The 21,114-nt window shown below is 32.3% G+C and overlaps 1 protein-coding gene across 1 annotated transcript; it reads right to left on the reverse strand.

Annotated features, from left to right (window-relative positions):
- Positions 1–5,749: 5,749 nt before the first annotated feature.
- LOC149482979 (toll-like receptor Tollo) lies at positions 5,750–10,764 on the reverse strand. Its single transcript, XM_089703031.1, has one exon. It carries the CDS (start codon positions 10,597–10,599, stop codon positions 6,565–6,567), a length of 4,035 nt encoding a protein of 1,344 aa, XP_089559157.1. The 5' UTR covers positions 10,600–10,764; the 3' UTR covers positions 5,750–6,564.
- Between the last annotated feature and the right edge of the window lie 10,350 nt (positions 10,765–21,114).

Consider the following 21,114-nt stretch of genomic DNA (forward strand, 5'->3'; position numbering starts at 1 on the left):
TAAATTATCTCTTAATTCACAATCTTCTTCTCCTTTTTGACTATTTCATTTCTAAATTATAATTAAGAAGAATAACACATCATCTCAATGAATGCCAGCCACATGTTACCTATATTGTTTTTAATGAAATACAAACTCTGAACCGAAATTAATTAACTCTTTGTCCTATTTTCAAAATAAAATAAAATGACCTAGAAACATACATTTAGGATATATATAATATAATAATTACTTTGCAATAGTCAAAAATGGTGTGAAGTCCCATGTCCCCTAGTGGGGTAAGGGGCAGATGCATTATCTGTTTCAATGATCGATTTTCTTTAGGGACAAGTAGGTGATCAGCCTTCTGTGTCCTGCCAGACCGAGACATTTTTTTTTCTTCGTCTCCACCGGGAATCGAACCCAGGACCCCTCGGTGTTACGCTCACGCGTCAACCACTGTACCAAGGAGGCGGTCAAAAATGGTACCTACATGTAAAATAAGAAACATGACACGCAAAATTTAACATGCGTCGCATTGTCGAAATTTTAAATCAAATTGCGTATTTTTTGTAACAGCTTACATTCATACAATATGTCACTTATTGTAACGATATAAATTCGCTTTGTTACCGGAAGTTACATTGTTATAGACAACAAATGTTATCTTTCCTTTGACTACATCCTTTGATACAGATAAAAAATTGAACGCGATACCCACAACATTGTACCATTTAAGTTAGGTAAAGCACGTGTTTCTTATAATCTGTGGTAAACGTTAGCCTTTTTGCAATGAATACAATATTTCTAATATTGCTTATAAAAAATATAATTATCACTCTTATTACTGCTTATATTATAGGTAAACTTATACATATATTGATGGCCTTCATTTATTATAATAACAGGATATCTGATCTATATAATAGTTGTGGTACCTAATAATAATTTGAAGAACATTTTTATTTTGTACATACTTATCGACCTTGTCCTTTAATAATACTAATATCAAACTTAGAAAACATTTATGAAGCTTTTTTTTTGCTTCTACATTTCTGTATACTCCTTTTCAATAACGAAAGATAACGATCCAAATAATACCTTATTCGATTATTGAGCACAATCATACCATCAAATTATTCCTCCATCAGCCGGGCATTCACAAGATTCGTCAAGAGATTGTGACGCATCCATCACGATACGTCAAAACTAATACGAATTTGGTCCCGTGAGAGTTTTCCAATCCTGAACGTAATTATGCGATCCAGTGCAAACGTCATCCGATTAAAATTGGCAGCCGATAGGGGAATTGATGCAGGTTAGTATATTAAATAGACGGGTGGGTCTACACAGAGCGAGCAGCCTCGCGAGCATTTGCCGCAGCATTTGACGGTATTTAGCCGAGGAAAATTACATCACACGACATTAGAATTTTTTTAAAGAATAGAAAAAAATCGCTTATGAAGATTCGAACTCGCGTCTTTCGCTTTGCCTCTCGTGATCCTGACTGAGCAATCGAATTTCTTCTGCTTTTTTGATTTTATGTGTCTCAGGGACACTCCACGCCATCTATTGAGATGATTAAACAACCATCTCAACCAATATGAAACAACATTATTATGATTACAATATTGTAACGATGGAACGCGGCCTTTGTTGAAATTGATATTTAGTTTTATAGAATGCTATCAATCTTCTCTTCCTCGGCCGAGCCACACTGACCGAGATTCGCGCAGCAATAGTTTCGCGAGGCTGCTCGCTCTGTGTAGTCCCGCTTATTCCATATTGTATGATACTATCTGTTAATTATTTGTTCGGATATCGTTAGCGGGGTAAGGGTTCAAAGGCGTTTATCCGACATGATATCGACGATATGATAATGGATTTAATCGGTGTATTGTGAAGGCCATAGACGTCACGTGGAATATTAAAATAAGTAAATGTATGCGTTGGTAGGTAGCATTATCTTAAATGTTATCATAATAATATCATATTTCACATAGTGAATTTTTATTATATTTCCTTGCTACTTATAATAATTATTATATATCAATAATTTAATAGGTACGTCGTAACTCGGCTGTCACTCAGGACTAAAACAGGCGGGAGACATCTATACTAATATTATAAAGAGGAAAAGTTTGTAAGTATGTATGTATGTATGTATGTATGTATGGTTTTCACGCAAAAACTACTGGACCGATTTCAAAAATTCTTTCACCATTAGAAAGCTGCATCTTTACTGAGCAACATAGGCTATATTGCATTTTCAAAAAAATTAGAGATCCTTACCAAAAATGCAATAATGTAACCCAAGGTGTAAAAAAATCCTCAATAAAATTTCTGTCATCGCGTGCGCTGCAGAATCTATTGAAGATAGAACAAAAAAATGTTCTACGGTATTATAGAATGGATCAATATCTACAAGAAAGTCCGCGATACCATATGTCCATCTTCAGTAGTTATGTTACTACAACAACTTTTTTACGTTTTCAAAGTAAATAGAAGTGCCGACAGTAATCAAACCATGTTATCCATACACATATATTAATCCTTATCCCATTAAATGATGTTTTACTATAGACTGTTTCAATACCAGCAAAATACTTTTTAAATGAAAAGAATTGGATATTCCATTCAAAAGATATAACGAATTTTTAAAAGTGTCAATCTACAGAAAATAGTAGGTATACTGTTCGAGCAGGCCGTAGTGCGGGGGTCACGGAGGAATTCTACCAATATGCGTCTTGACGGAACACAGTGGGGTTTTGGTCGGTAGGAATCCGTCATAACCCACGGCCCCTCCCCCGGAGGCCGTGGGTATCTATGAAAGATTTCCCCACTAAAACAAAAAAAAGGCCGTAGTGCGGGACGGGGTAAAGGTGATTTTCATGTGATTAAAAATTAAACCTATAGTCCGACCTATAGTAGACTTTTCACTGTAACGATATCGCTATCTATGCGAGTGAAGCCGCAGGGCATTGCTAGTATTATATATTTTCAGTGCTGAAACCGTCTGTCTGCGTCTGGTTGAAAACATTTTTATGTACTTTTTTTTTCAATAATAATTAAAGTAAGAAATATTATCATTTTATAAAACATATTTACTTTTAAATCTAGAGTCATATTTCATAACTAGTATAGGGATACAAGTGAAATGTTACAATCCACCACGCGCGCCGCCTCCATGACATCGAACTTTTTCATTGAAGCCTAGGTGATATTATGAACAAGGAACAAATACAGTTGAACAATCTTTTTTGGCAAGCTTTTATGTTATTCTGCAACTCCGACTTTAGTTGCAAGACTTAGACGTGAATCTGTGCCTAAATTCATTAAACACTGAACCTCGTTAAATGAAATGATTTATTTTGCAAGAAATAAAGAAATAAAGTAACGTTTTGATATAACACCACTAAACTGAAATCATATTAGAATTTACTAGGAAATTAATGAACAATGAATGCCAATTGGAATTACTCTAAGTTGAAACTAGCAGTAATTAAACACAAGTGTTTCTTAGAAAGTTAACAGTTCAATTTGTGAAACCGTGGGCGTTACGACAAATAGCAAAATTCTCGGTACCATAGACTCTATTTAGCATACCTACTTCAAATAAGAGAAACATGTAATTGAGTCACAAGAACACAAAATATGTCGCAAACATTTAACACTATGCTAAATGTAAGCCCTACTTTTGATTTTTCATGACAATTTTGAATCACCATCTAAATCGTTTATAGCCGTGTTTACTTCGTGAATTTTCAAAGAGGCGAAATTTTTGATTTAAATTCGTATTACTCGTCAACTATTTCTGTTAGCAAAAAAAAGGAATTGGAAACCTCTATTAGATTATTTTATAAAGATATATTCAATGACACCTCTAACTACATATTAACTGACTAGTTGTGCCCTGAGCTTTTACCCACATTCGTCCGTTCCAATTGGTCTTAGCGTGATAAATGTACCTAGTCTATAGAGTTTCTAGATAATTAATGTACTATCTAAGAGTGAATTGATTTTTCAAATCGGATCCGTGGTTCCTGAAATAAGCGCTTTTAAAACAATCAAATTCTTCATCTTTAGAATATCAATACAGATTGTTTTTAACGACAAATATATTATAATATGTATGGAAATGGTCTGGTTATCTACTGTTTTATTATCAAGTCTATACCTATAGATAACGCAACAAAGCTCCCTGTCTTGTACACAACATTTTATCCATACACAATAACTCTTTGTCTTAGTATTGATAAGACAAGCAGTATAATTTGAAAACAAACCATTGGACTTTGATAGACAATAATGCTATGATTAACTCAATCTAAATATTTACTCGCGGAACAATAGTATTATCTAAATAATTGGATATTCAAATAATATTGCTGAAACTAGGGTATAAGTTATAAATATAGAGCATATAGAATTAAATTAATGTACCTACGTTTTATTGGGCATACGGTAAAAATTAAACATGTATAAGTAAGTAGTTATGTAAGTATGTAGAATGTAGATATATTAATTTTAATTGTATTATTGTAAAGTTTATATTATGGTGAAATACATTTTTGTAAATACACGAATATCGACCAAAAACACAATAATATACCACTGTTTTACCCAATTCCAAAAAAGTTATCAATGACATTAAATAATCTTTACAATAATGCAATTTGCAATTTTTTTAAATTTGCCATGCAAATATTTTGTCCTTTTGAAGTAAGTAAATGTGTAAAATTAATTTAATTCTGATTCTAGCTAGTAACTCTGTGACCTGTAAACGGGAACTCATATAAGTAATAAGTAAGTTCATAAAATAAATCTGCTTAGAACATTCTAAAATATCTTAAAAGTTTTCTACTATGTTTAGTTTCTAATAAGAATTTTGTCATATTTAAATAACCTTTAGGGACAAGCAGTGTTCTGTAGGTATGATTTTTGCCCTTTATTGAAATTTTGCTCCTTTGAAATCCCAAAAGTATCTGTCTCTATATCTAAATAAATCGGACCATATTATTACCTTTTATTAGAATCTATTTACTGTCTAATAAGTATAAGTATGTTTATAATAATCATTAATTTTCCAATAGCAATTTAATTTATTATGAATTTCAATTGAAAATTAATTTTAAAAATGACAAAGTAATGTAATGTAGAGCACTGAGCAAACAAATTTATTCTTAACTAAACTGTTTTTACATAAATGGATGTTTTATCTTTATTACTGATTCTATATAATATGTATTTTTGAATCATCAAAATAGACAAAAATATACTTTATTTAATTATAAACATTAACAGCTGTTATAGACCACCTTCATTTTTTCCATTATTTTTTTATAGCCACCATAATATGGTAAAATAGAGCTATTGATATTCAATTTTTTTTAATAGATTACACAGATAATAAAATAAGTGTATGTACCCATTATAATATATTATCTTCAATTTATTTAATTGGAAATAAAGTTCTTCCTTATCATTTTGTTTGTTTATCTTCCTATTTTCTGACCAACAGTTGAATTGACCTAGATTGCAGAGAACTGTAGTGAATTGAGTGCATTATTTTTTAATACTTTTGCTGTTATTTAGTACTTTAACCATTCATAATATATTTTTGAACAGTAATTAAAAACTTCAATAACAAAACACATGTACTACACTGCAGAGAAATACTAAAAGAGCATTTATATTAAGGGATAATGAATTGCTTCTCTATCTATTCATGAGAACAATAAAACACTGAATGAGTATAAAAAACGTCAGTATAATTTTATTATGTTTTCAAGATACCTTTGTACACTTTTATACAAAACAATAATTTCCATTAAGACTAATAATTACAATCCAAAAATTACATTTATTTTCAAATTTATAATTATTATATCTAGTATCACGATTTAGCTTAGTTAAATATTAATAAAGTTAAGCAAACGACCATCAATATAAACAATAACAGCAAACATATCCTCTATATACATTTAAATATGACTTATATCTATTAAGCACATAAAATAATACATTTAATGTAACATCAAATAATAATCATAATACACGGAAAGTTACAGACTGTTCAATTCATAAAAATTAAGTATAGTAATACATAGTTGTTTTTGTAATAAAATATATTATCTTTTTTTTTATTTTTAAATAAGAATATAATATTATATCAATAGTTTCAAATATCAAACAAAGCATATAGATAAAAGCTTATAATTGTCATACATATTATGAATCAATTAAAAATATTTATCGTTAATTACTAATACGAGACTTAACCGATTTGGTGTTCTTTTACAGCGTGTATGTGAACATGATCCACAACAATAATAATACATATTTGAATAGTGTTTCTTATCAGACTTAACATTTCCACTTGGATTTTGTACAGTATATTGTTTCTTTACTTACTTCAAAATTGCTCTGCATCCAACATGCATTACGTATGATAAAATTGACAAATGTTTATGGTAGAAGCGGATTATATACATTTGTGTGATTAGTGTGTATGGAGGACAAATATAATAAGTGCATAACGATAGTAGAATAAGTAATAAAATACTTGAAAAGAAGCAATATCGATCAGACATAGTAAGTACGCCCTTTAGCAGAAGCATTGCTGGTAATAGAGCGGGGTATGGTCGGAGAAATATCCTCCACCCTAGAGTAGACATGACCACTGCTAGGGGATTTCCTGAGGTCATAATTAAACCGAGGACACGTCCTGTTGTCGATCGACATGTAACTATTGTTCGAATTGTTCCCTTCCCCGTACATGTTGTCAGATGAAGGCGAGCTTTCATTATGTGAAGACTCGTCCTCGTTTCTCTTAGAGAATTGTAAAGAATTCGTAAAATTCTGCTTTGAGCAACTATCGTTTGAGACAGGCATTGTTGTATACCTCAATGTTGGGGTCTTGCGTAATGACTTCTTAAATACGCTCTTCTCTGATCCTTTTACCGTTATAATAGTGTCCGTCGAATTCAGTAAAGCCACGAACTTGTCCCAAAAACGAGGATCGTTCCACGATATATTCTTAAACTTGTCTAACACGAAACCGAGTTCATCGTTTATTTGATTATTATCCACTATTTTTATGAAAATAATTTTATTTATTTCGCTTCTGTTTAACGACTTTAAATAACTATAAAACATGTTTTTAAAATGAATATCGCACAAATCGTTACAAATGAAATTCGTTGTTAAGACAATTAGGAGACGTTTGGATAATTTTGAGCACTTTGAAAAGCTATCTAATGTTAAAATATTCAGTGTAGCCTCGTTCATTGAAAGCCTTCTCGCTGCCATTTTTCTAAACTCTATTTCGGCCATAATATTATGTTGTACAAAACTAGTATCTTTGGTATTACATATCACATAATATTCGTACATGTGATTCGAGTTACCTTCTAAAATATGCTCGACATTGGGGCACGTTTGTTCTTTAAATAATGGAACACCATACTTGGTGTAGAGCCAATCACTAACGTCGTATCTAAAAGCATAGAAGATGGCACCTATCAAACAAATTAATACAATTATTATAATTATTCCACAGGCAATCGCAAAATAACTATCGGGTAGAAAAACGGATTTTGAAACAATTTCATCTTTTAAAATAGTTGGGTCGTTTACAGATCCCATATATTCCTTGCAGTGGCTTAGCACGGAAGCAATAGTGATTTTCGTAGGATTTCCTTGACTATCACTGCACAACATTTTTTCAGGATCACCGGGATCCTTACGTAGCCACGAATCCAATTCAGCAATACTTTTGCAATCGCAAGAATATCGATTTCCTTCGATTGAAACGTGAGCAATAGCTTTAGATGAGGACGCTAACAATTTCCAAGGAAAAAAGTTGATAAGTTTATTATCATCGATTTTAAGTACGGAGAGCGAATTTAACGAAGAAAATGTATTACTAGCTACGTGTTCTATCGCATTATGATCTAAATATAACTCATTTAAATTATTCAAATGTACAAATTCGTCGCCCTTAAGTTCTACTAACTTATTATTTTCCAAATGTAAAACAGTCAAGGAATCGATTCCTTTAAAAGTTTGATTGTTAACTTCCTTTAGTTCTGTGTTATTTAGATATAAGACCTGCAACTTCTTTTTACCAATAAATACGTGGTTGCCTAAATTTTGTATATGATTCCCATCTAAATATATTTCTGTCGCATCCATAGGTATTCTATCTGGTACTTGGGTATAGCCCGCGTTGGAACAATCGACGACATTTGCATTCCACGTGATATCATGATAGCATTTACAGTTATTGGGACAAATCATTTCACAATCGCAAGCCACAAAGTCACAACAATGACACAGAGCGAAACAATGACTTTCATATGGACAGAGAAAGTCCGAGGGCGACATATCTATTATCACCTTTTTTTCTTTTGCACGCGAATGTACCAACGAACAAAAGGCTTTATCAAGATCCAACACACGTGGGTATTGTCGACTGTGACTCAAATAATTGATGCGTTGAATCCATTCCATTGAACAGTCACAAACAAATGGGTTTCCACTTATAAAGAACTCGGGCAAGTCGCTATCATCATCTATTTGATCTAACCTGAAAGCATTTATGTCAAATTGTATAAGTTTATTATTGTTTAGCGTTACAGTTGACAGCCTTCGTAGTTTCGAAAAAGAACCTACTTGAATGTGGTTTATGTTATTATCATTCAAATAAAGCTTTTCAACTGTTTTCGGTATGGAGGTAACCGTGATTTGAGTTAAATTGTTATAACTTAAATCTAATAATTTTATATTTGTGTTCGAAAACATGTCGTTGTTGAAGAAATTATTTATTGAGTTCATATGCAAGTCTAACCACTCTAATGTACTTGGAAAATTTGAAAAATCAAACGACGATATTTGATTAGCAGAAATGTTTAACCATACTAGACTGTTCAATGTGTTAAAAATACCATCAATCTCTGTTATATCATTTCCATCCATGCGTAGTAACTTCAAATTAACGTTTTTGCGAAAGCACCCTTGAGCTACGTATTTAATTTTGTTCGAAGCTAAATTTAACACCTGTAGTTGTGGCAAATGCTCGAAAGTATTTTCATTAAGACTCGTCACTTTATTGTCAACGAGTCGTAAACCGAAAAGTTCGTTCAAGCCGTGAAAATTCTCTCGACTCAGATGTGTTATATTATTATTACCGATGTCTAGGGACCTCAAAGAACGTAATTTACGAATCGAAACAGGAATTGTTGATAGCATGTTATCGTTCAAACTCAAATCCTCTATTGTTGTTATGTTATCAAAGGCATTCTCGTCTATGTGCTTAATTTTATTGTTATCTAAAAACAACTCGTGCAACACATGCAAATCAGTGAATAAGTGAGTATGGATGTGAAAAAGTTTATTGTGCGATAGTGTTAGAGAATGTAAATTTCGCAACTCTTCAAAAGCATGCTCGTCAATTGTTACAATTTCATTATGTTCCAAATTTAACTTTTGCAAACTATACAAATCTTGAAACGTATAGCGATCTATCTTATTCAATTTATTATAAGAAACATTCAAAATAACCATACGCAGTAAGCCTACAAATATACCTTTATTTATCCACTGACTAGTTAAATCGTTACGCGATAAATCCAGTATTTGAAGCTGTTCCATACCCGAAAACAATCCGGGTTGCAAAACATTAAGGGTGTTGTTGCTTAAATTAATTTCTTTTAACAGTTTCGTATCCGTGAAAATATCTATCGAAACGCTGCTCAAAAAATTGTTGGATAAATTGAGAACCTCCAAACTTATTAAACCCTTAAATGCTTCATTTTCTAAAGAGGATATAGCGTTATTTTGCAAATATAACTTTGATAAAGATCTTAACTTTGACAAACTATAATCTGGTATTACAATCAAATCGTTGAATGACATATCAAGGGTTTCTAAAACTAAATTACAACTTTTCACACTTAAATTTTGTTCACGTAAAGAGTCTGAAAAGCCTAACGTCTTTATATTCTGCAAGTGATTTTTGGTAAAGTTCAGAGTTTTTAAACTGTATAGAGAGCAAAAAGTATCCGTTTTTGTGCTCCATATATTATTGTCACTTAAATCTAGTTCAATCAACTCACTTAAACCCATAAATGCTTGTTCATGTAACTCCATAGTCATCGCGGACCATTCACTGTTGTGCGTTGTCACGTGTAGTCGTTTAAGGTCTTTGAAATTTTCAAAGGCTCTCGCGGGGATCTGACGTATTTTACATTTGTCTACTCTAAGATTCCTTAGCTTTCCTAGGTTAGAATTCTTTCCAGATGCCTTATCCGAGTGTGTTGAAAGCGTACTTTCGAAGAAGAGTATTTCACTACACTGAACGTGTAACGATATCACATCATCAAGATACGTTCTGCTGATGTTTTGTAGCAGGTGATCCAAACTACTTATCGTTCGAATCTTGCAAAATAGCACCGCATTTTCCGACGTTTCCGTTTCGGAGCTGCGGTAGGCGCACTCGTGTGGCATTTCGGACGCTGAACTCCTTTCGACGACATAGTAATACAACAGCACATACACTATCAAATGATTAAAACTTCGTAGATCAAGTTTTTTCACAATAGTTTGTATTATTGGCATTTTATGATTGTTTGCGACATGCGAGGCATCGAATTCTGCAGTGCCATTTATGATGAGGCGTAATGGTTGATCGCGTCATAAATATTCACACGTTGGAAATAACATCGCGGATCGCGTGGCATAACAGCGTGTAGCGCGGTGGCGATGGGCGACTAACGCGTGTGACGGCTGCCCACCGACTGAGCGGCGCTCCGTAGCTCCGCCCTGCGACGCCTGACGCCCCGCGGCTTTCCGCTCTACGTCTGAAGAAACTTCATCCCATAGGCATTACTGAGGGTGCATACGCCGCTGAATTATTCTCGAGCGGTTGTATCGAGCGCTTAAAAATAGATAAAAGATCGACGTCGAGATAAAAGTTTCGACGAGTTAAAAAGATTCGCAACCCAGTAACTTCAGATTTCATCCACGCGAACTCATTATATTTGCAAAGTAATTAATGAATAATGTATAGCGGAAAGTTTACTTATAATACTCACAATCAAAAGTGTTATTTCGCATATAAAATTCTGTTCGGCGGTGAAATTCATTAATTTAGACGTAAATATGTAATTGTACGAAGTTGCGCGCGTAATGTTGTTTTACAATTTTTGAGGAGTTTTGCGTGGAGTATGGGCATTATTTTAAACTGTCATATGAAGAAAAGTTTGTGAGAGTATTTCCACATTATCATGTTACATAGCACTTTGCAAGAGAAGAAATATAGCCCTTTGAATATGAAAATGCTTTTCGGGTAACGCTCTTTAAAAAAGGGACTAATATCTTGACATCGCAGGCACCTGTTGTATGAGAAACTTTGCAAAACTTTTCACTTCGCGCGAAAATGAGATAAAAGCCTCACAAAATAGTTTCTAGGGCACCACATGCTTGTGAAGTTAACGTGTGCTCTTATATGGAGATGAAAATTACTTGCTAACTTTTATTATACAGTTTGGTGTGAAAAGTGGAGTCGTTGAACACTTTTAAATTTTCCCCATAACCTTACAACTTACAGTACTTTGTGCATTTTAAAGATAGGCGCTAGGTCAGTTCTAAATGTTGCTTACATTATGTGTAATCTTTATGTAGTTTCATTTTAAGTAGGAAGTTTCGTTAAATATTTTGAAGATACATATAATAATATTATTTAATACTATGATAAAACATTATTTTTATTAAGCGAGATATTTTAGGATATTAACGTTAAAAAATTACGTAAGTAATATTATGCATTTGTAAATAGAAAATCCGAACTCTACCTAATCCACCTCGACCAGATCTTTTTCGAAAAAAATATTAATTCCAGTAAAATAGGAAAAAGTTTTAATAACCGATATCTATTTTAACGAATAGCAATTATTTTTCATTATTCAAATCTACACACTTACAATAAAACATTCCAAAATAAAAAAAATAGACATTCCCTCTGTGAATTTCAAATTACCATCAAACACATTACGATCTTTGTCTACATCACGTCTGAACCACGGGTATATAATGCTTATCACATATCATTATCTAAAACAATAAAAATAGATACTTCAACCGGATCTCCGATATTATTGTTTCTGCTTTGAGATATAAATAATTCAGCATCAAAAGAACTACGTATTCGACATTACCATTAACACGTTCTAGCTGATGATTTTTATAGGACGTGTTTCATCGTATTTTTAACACCTTATTTTTTCCAGTAAGTATATTTTTTATTTACATCAGATTACGGATACTGCACTGGTTTAGAAAACTGCTAAAGAATATTTTTTTTCAAATCATTTATCAAGAATAAGTTATTAATAATCATTACTGATTTCTTTCTCTTAAAAAAATGTAGTACCTACTTGTTTATTTTACTATTTTGTGACGGAGGTATTTTTAGCCGCGGCTTCACCCGCCCGCCGCGCAAAGAAAAACTAGCCTATGTCTTATTCTAGGTCTTCAGAATAAACATACCAAATTTCATTGTAATCGGTTCAGTAGTATTTGCGTGAAAGAGTAGCAAAATTCCATCCTCACAAACTTTCGCATTTATAATATTAGTAGGATATTAAAAATCTAGAATCACTTACAAATGATTGAAATTGAAATCTTACATTAAATCTCTATTAGATTAAAGGCAAGATACGCCTAGTTTTACTATTGCTCCATCGTCCTCTTTGATAGTTTTAATCAACCTTTCACCCATAAAACTGCTTGCATTCCAGTTCTAAGCTAGATGTTTAATACATGAGAAGAAATAGCCTGGATTATAATTAAGTTTATAATTTAAATGGTCTTGGATTTTTTGTATCCTTATATAATTAAGATTTGTTTAAAGAGAAACTTCTTTAGGCGCGTTGAGAGTAAAATTTCAAGGTTTTGTCAAAGCAATACCATCACGTCATGGAATAAGGCGACGATTTTGGTACTACTACTTGTCTTCGATCTTGCCAAAGAAGTTCTGACACGAGTGATATAGACACACACGCTCTTTTTTTACTTGGCTATTTATTTGATGTTCTTTAGCATCAAACGTTTAAGTTTGATTGACTACTTTAAAAACTGCAGTACTACTGTACTGTGTAGGCTCATCAAATCTCGAACCTTCGAAAATCCCACCACATTCTCTACAACACCAAAAGACTGCATCGATGCCAATTTTGCAACAAACAAACTTTCTACCAACATATCATACGCTACAAACGGTCGAAAGACACGAACATCCTCACGATAAAGATCCACCGTACCATGACATTCCTCTCAAGTCACTGCATGTCTTAGCATGGCATTCAAATGAGTTTCCGTAGCATTTCCATTTTGTCGCTACACCGTGATATACAACGTTTACTATAAACTTGTCTTACATTCTTTGGTTTCTGGAAAATTTCTGAACGTGGTATTCGCAATGCTATCATATTTTGTTGCTAATAAAGGCAGTAATTTCATAAGTTTCTAGTTTTGAAGGTTTGTTGATGGTACGTATCAAGTTTTTCTTTTAAAAAGTATAGTAAATATAGTAAATCGAGATTAGGCTGGACAGTAGCTCGAAGGTACAAAATTTATAATCAACTAGCGGTCCGCCCCGGCTTCGCCCGTGGTACCTACATGTTTAAACTATCCTATCTCTCAAGTTGGATCGAACTGCACATGGTGTGCGAATTTTATTATAATCAGTTAAGTGGTTTAGGAGTCCATTGGGGACAAACATTATGACACGAGATTTAAATATATTAAGAAGAAAAGAAGTGTTATCAATCAATGTACAAAACAAATACGAAATTGACTTATCATATGGCACACTAGAAAACACATGGCATAAATAAACCTTCCTTCCCTATTCCCTTTGTTTACTCAATACTCATCAAGATGAAAAATTAATTCATCTGTCAGAAGCGTAGCTGAAGTGACAAAGTAACCTGGCTTGATCTATTTTGACCAACATCTTGTTGCCTTACCCCAAAATTTCCTAACCCTTATCACAAAGGGATAAGGTTTAAATTTGAACCAGCTAATGATATTAAGGGCAGTACTAAAATTGTCAATAGTTAAATAAACATAGTGTAAATTAGTGTTAGGAGCGCTTCATACAATTAACATGCAGAAGAAATCCAAAGTCATTAGTCATTTTCATGTGATAATCTTTGAATAACATCGTTTGTTATTCGAAATTGTGAGATTGTTTTTAAAGGTGGGACGTAGCAGGATCTAATTTTATGTTATTAATCATAAGCTAAATATATTGAAGAAATATAAATATACTAATAAATTTGAAGGGGTGTATATTAGTAGTAAAATATTAATTATAATAATAGTACACATGCATTGTTGTAAAAGACGTAATATTATGCAATCGAAGTTGTGAAGTATGGAAATATTCATGTTAGATGGCCGGTTGTTAAAGTTAGCAACCGATCAGATGCTTTTTAGAAGGCGAATTATTAGAAATTTAAATCAGTAAATTCTTGACGATTTTTCAGTCCATACAATGGATGGGATTACGACTCTCTCTCTACCACTACTCTACATAACTGTTTGAATTGGTCTTATAAAATTAAGGCAAGTGGTTTTATTTATTTTTTCATCCGCTACTCTTCGCTTCACAACCAACTAAGCTTTTTGAAAAACATAATTCAAGTATTAACTCAACCACAAAACAGTACCTTGCCATTTAATAAATCCAAGAACTAACTACTTAAAATATTACTTTAAAAATGATTTTTCCCTGGCATGTTTTCCTTTGAAACTAGTTGAATTTTACCGGTGACACGCTATTAAGGTATATGAAACTTTATATTATCAAATATAAGCCGTGTGTATAATGGATAATTAATACGTGTTAATGTTATTTAAACAGCTAACAGGACTATAAAATCAGGCTTTATGCCACAAGCTTATCTGTAATGCATCGAAAATTGCCAATATTATAATATTCATGTAACTGGATCATTGTTATATTATTATAAGCATGTTATTTTAATCATTACTCTCATTATAACGGATTGACTTGAACTAAGGACTTGAGTGAGGTGGCCCGTGGCCATTTTATTGTGGTAAATTGGTAAGTACCTTTATTATAAGCGACGTGAGACGATTTTTATTGTTCAACTTATTGTGGGTTTTCAAATTTAATGGATCTAATCAAGTTAATAAATAAAGATTTGATTGTATCACTTTAAAAGCTTTCAGTTTTAGAATTAATATCATCGCACTCCATAAAATGTATGAATCTAATATTTTTTCGACTTTATTTAGTTCTGAAAATATCACTCTCCATACTTCTCAATTAATATAATACTTAAAACTGCTAGAACTTGCTAGTCAATACTGAAAAATAAAAGTTTCATATTCACCTTTCATTTACCATAATAATATTCCTGTTACACATTACATATACCTACTTTTATTTTTATATATCCGTGTATTCGCCGTCTTAACAAAACTTCACCACAAACGCTGCCTATTTCTTTATAATAATAAAGGTCCTTACAAAATTGCCATCCATAAGTCACGTTTTTGCTATTAGTCCTTACTTATATTAAACTTTTACATCGGAACGATCGCTTTAACGATCCGCATGAAAAATATTAAATAGACCGTTCGATTGAAGCGTAAGTTCCTCAGGTGACTTATAACTAAAGGAGCCTCGTTTGAAGGCAATCATTGTGGCTAACCGAGCGAGAGTCCTTGAGGTTAGGGCTCAATATTGCTGTTTTTGGTTTGCTTTCCTCTTTATGGTTTTATTTGTGATATTATATAGTTTTTTTATATTATTGGGGATATGCATCATAAGCTATTGTAGAATATTTAGTAATGTGTAGTCACAATCTATGGTAAAAAAGATAGGTACCTTTTATCTTTTTACTAGATACACTACTACAGTGTCACGAAACGAAAATTTTAATGAAAACTTCAAAAGGTTAAAAAATGGTAGTAAATTCTGAATAAAACAACAAGTTTCATAAATAAAAATATATTAGTATTTATAAAATTGCGTCATTTTAATTTGTATTTACAAAACAAGTTTAATTCACAAGCTTTTATAAAACACAAAATAACTACCACCCACACAACACACACAACCAAACAGATATGTTTACAAAATTAAAAAGTTTACACTATACAGTATAATATTGATTATGAAAATATTTACAGTCCTAATTACTATAATCACATTACAATGTAAGGGGTGCAATGAAAGGGGTGATATCCCACTGTATGCAGGCATGAAACTTCATACTATTATATTAATTGGAGCATCTATAGATATTTCTATTTCAATACTAGGTATGTGAATGGTCTTTACAAAAAAATATAAAACAAACTCGAAAAATTATTTGGTTATAAAATGGTTTTATAATTTTATGTCTGTTTACTGTTTTTTTTTATATTGAGGTACATTACGTAGGTACTTATAAAGTTCTACGAAGAGTTATTACTTGTGAATTTCTCCTTATGTAAATTATAATTTTGTATAATTAATGTTATTTGTATAAATGATAAAAGCTACAGTTTCATTTAATCGTCGCTTATAATATGCAAATCATAATGCTTAAAATTACCATGATCATACTTGCGCAAAATGACTCTTTTTCCATGAATCAAAAACATAAAAGTTCACGAACAATTCAACCAATTGCCAAAAGCCCTATAGAAAGCACGTATTAAAATAATGATTATACCGCCAAGTCGTGTATATTTCACATGCTTGGTTTGCTGACTGGAGAGACATGTTCCATATCTTAGCGCTTGTCGATTTCAGCATTTGCTTCTGACATAAGGATCTCTAGTGCATTCTAATGCATGGTGCATTTGAAATATTAGTTGGTAAGCTTAGCAGGCTTTTCTGTGCACTAATGTGGTGTTATATTCATAATTTATTTTTTGGTAGTTATTTATGTTGTATTATTTAAATGGCAGAAGAAAGCTCTACTTGCCATTTGGACGTGTGCGTTTTTAAATTGTTTAACTTCTTAAGAAAAAAAAACGCAATACCATTACGTAGGTACATATCATCAATTTAAGTTTTCATGTAAGTACATCAAAATTTCTATTTTAGAGGCTTAAACTTATTTCTATGTCTTACCTATAATAATATTTTGGACTCATAAACGACTTACTTTTCAAGTGAAGTGACGTCCAATTCTTTTCCTTTCTTTAAGTAAGTTTAATTAATAGGACTTATTCCAAATAAATCTTCTATGCTTTATTATGTATCAAATCATTTTTAACAAAATTGTAACAATTTATTTTCTAATCATCTTTTAAATCCATCAGTCCTCGGAATCACAGACACAATAGAAAATCTATTGTGTCGCGCCCCGATCGGGCCTTACGGTGGTCAATGGGTTAATGAGCAATCAGAAACTAATTATCTCAACAATTTTCCACAATTTTTGTCTCATCTCTCCAAATAGGTAAGAATGTGTAACGAAATAGAAAATGAGAAAATAATGTCATTAATTATCAATTGAATAAAAAGCACATTCCATACAAGTAAATTTCGTCCCGAGGGATTTGTTCTCTTTGGAACTACTTCGTTAATTTATCTAAAACAATTACTGAAGTAGGAACCTATACACTGTGGGGAGAGGCAATTCTATTATTTCACGGGTAAATGAAACTTGCACTGAAAGAGAATTTTGTAATTTATTAGCCTTACTGATAAACGCTTTAATAGAATGTCATAACATGCAATATACCTCGTTCAAATGTCCCATGTGGCAATTGTTCATGTCACTATTTGTCTTGAAAATAATAACTTAAATGCACATTTAGCATGTAATATTGTTTGGCACTATTTCATTTTGCACGCCTCATAAGCGAAGCGTTGAGGTGGGTACTACTGTCACTTCGCGCAAAACATCTGATTTTTCAAACTTAAAATGTCTTTATGTATCATACATTGCACTTGTAAGATAATACATACACACACATATTAAGAAAAAACACTATTTTTAACGTTCATGATATTTTTGATGTCATTTTTGTTATTTAAACTAGTTAAAAAACAGTTTAAAAAAGTTCTGTCTTGGACGTCCGTGTGTCTGTATGTGCGGATCCTTTTTCTTGTTAACACGATAGCGACCGAAATACTTTACTAATCGAGTCTTTTTTTTTCTCTTACGCTTGAGTATGCTCAGGAATAGAACCCTTTCATTTTTCAGGGTCTGATTCGATGTGGTTTAATTGTTATTAAATAAACAAAAATAATAATTAATAAATATTTATTAAAAAAAAATTATGAGGCGTGCACTTTTGGATTTTCCAAATTATTTATTCTATACTCTATGTTTATGTGTTTTTTATACACTACTAGGTTTACGCGCGCGGCTTCGCCCACGCAGTCAAAGAAAAACCCGCATAGTTCCCGTTCCCGTGGGATTTCTGGGATTGCTTCATTTTCTCGGGATAAAACGTAGCCTATGTCCTTTCTCAGGTATCAAAATATCTCCATGCCAAATGTCATGAAAATTGGTTTAGTAGTTTAGGCGTGATTGAGAAACAGACTGACAGACAGAGTTACTTTCGCATTTATAATATTAGTATGGATGGCTGTAGCCACGGTCATATATTTTATTATTATGTGCTAAGTAAGTTAAATATAATCGTTATGCTACGTAATACAATGAAATGTTTATGAACTATATGTAATATTTTTTAATTTCATGCTTAATACTTAATAGATTTAAAATAAAACAACGAATATTTCCAGATGATTATAACAGCATTTAATTCCTGAAGTTATTACTAAAGTATATGATAATATGCAACAGTAATAAAACAACATACCAGAACATAAAACACAATATGTACACAAATTAAGCATCACAACCGCTTATTCGAATTAAATTAAAACTAAAGCGCAACTCTATAATCCCAAATAAATAGCACTAGTAGAATACAAACTTGTCACATCCGAGGTTCGGATGGATCAAACCGGAACAAAACTAATTTGCGAGTCCAGGGGCGGAACTGCGGAACTCATGAAATCCGACGAAAAGCAAAATAGGACGTCATTTGGGAATTTTCTAATTACGTTTGTTGAACAAAGACACCTCGTTTGTAGAACATGTGACATCCGAGTGAAAAAGGTCACGTAGAAATTGGAAATGCTACGTTTTGTACGGAACAACGCGCCCGACCAGAATCACCCTTTACATTTTCCTATTAACGGATTTCATTCCGATTGTTCCAAATTACTCGACACAATTCGACCGGATATCGCTTCGTTCCCAATATTACTTTCATTACAATATATTACAAATAACTTGTAGGGTTATCGGTATTTTGAAGTTATTTCGCATAACTCTTTAATATGAACAGTTTCTGAACATTCCAATGTTCGTTCTATTCATTTTGCTGCTAGGTAACCAATCCTTTCATCTATTTGAAATAAATATGAATTGTTCATACTTTAACGAGATATTATTACCTATTTCAAAATCGTATCAGTATTATTAATATGTCACCCTCATAGAGAACTAAAAGTATTTAGCTTTGAACATTATCTACTAGTGAAGAATACTCAATCCATAAATTCTTATTTATTAAACCTTGTATATATTTACTTACATAATATCTTAATCATTTGAATCTTAATTAAAACGCTATAATATTTGCAAACAGAATAGAAAATTAAATTCGCAACAGGCAGTAAATTAAACAAATGAGAAACATAAATCATCTCGCGCTCTTATAAAGTTTGTTACAAATTCAATATTCTATCAATATTTTATTTACACGTCAGGATACAATTTAATTATTTCGGTACAAAGTTTGTCCCTTGAAATTCTTAGGCAAGTTCGGGTTAACATCTGCGTAACCCTATTGCAAAATAATTACCCAAAGTAAGTTATGCACCCTCAAAGTGCATTAAATTTGGGCAAATAGAGTCGCCTTGATACATACATTAAAGGGGCCATGTGGTTTTGAAAAAGATAATTTCTTCTTATTGTAATTTAAACGTAGAACTTTAGAGTAAATTATGCGAAGGGGAGACACAATTTATAAAAATTGTTTTTGTGTTATGGAAAATAATCCAATTTGTTTAAAATAGGGATTAAATTGATTTATTAAAATTATGAGAAGTACAATAATAATAGAATCCGGCTGACACTAAAATTCTGCAATGTTAAAGAGAAGTTAAAAGTTAATAGTTAATAGTCATATTCTTCGTTTTTTTACATTGAGATAATATTAATATGGAGACGACACCGCCTACATCACTTATGTTTCACTCAACATACGCCATGTGGCGTATGTTGAGTGGAATCAATCTGAATCCTTAAAAGTCTTCTTTCTTCTTATTCATTACATGCATGACAAAATTTCCCTACCAAAAAAAAAATTTATCGTCATCACAATGACAATAAGTGACAGCAATTGCATAGCGATTGCGTCTTTCAGAGCCATCAAAACACTCGAAGCCGCACGCGTCGATGTGGTCGTGAATGGAACAATTGTTAACGGAAACTGTAGGGCTGGTAAAAAAATATTTATTTTATATTGTATTCGTGGTAGGCCACAAATGTTGGTTATCAATATTTTTTGTCGCACGTGCTATGTAGATATTGTAGTTTTAGGTTAGCTTTAAAATTATTGATATTACCTGATTAAATTAGATTCCTTTTTTAAAATAGAAACAATAAAAAGACGTGTGGCACTCGGGGACTGCCGCGGTAAAGCTATTGCATAGCATGCCTGCAAGCCACACCTCCGAGCCCGTCGGAGTGGGGAGCGTGAGGTTTTTTCGTTACGGAATTTCTCGATTCGGTCCCCGCGCTCAAGGCCCGCGATAGAAGCTATGCAATAGCTCAAAAATATGTTTATGTCACTCGGCAAAATTCAAAATGAGCTCAAATAACCTTCCTACAAAATTTATGATTTTATATTTTTTTTTATAAATTCGAGCAATTTGCTTCCTTTTAATTTCGTTTTCATTACATTTCAATTTGAGGCTAAGAACCACATCTAAAGAGCCAACTCTACATTTCCAAGTATGCTAAATTATCAATTAAACAATTCCGTTATAAATTAAGGTCGTTTCCTAATTAATAATAA

This window comes from Colias philodice, chromosome 14 (assembly GCF_061535455.1).
Source record: "Colias philodice isolate Cphi_HAF_F1 chromosome 14, ilColPhil1 Martin Lab GWU primary, whole genome shotgun sequence".
Classification (NCBI taxonomy): Eukaryota; Metazoa; Arthropoda; class Insecta; order Lepidoptera; family Pieridae; genus Colias; species Colias philodice.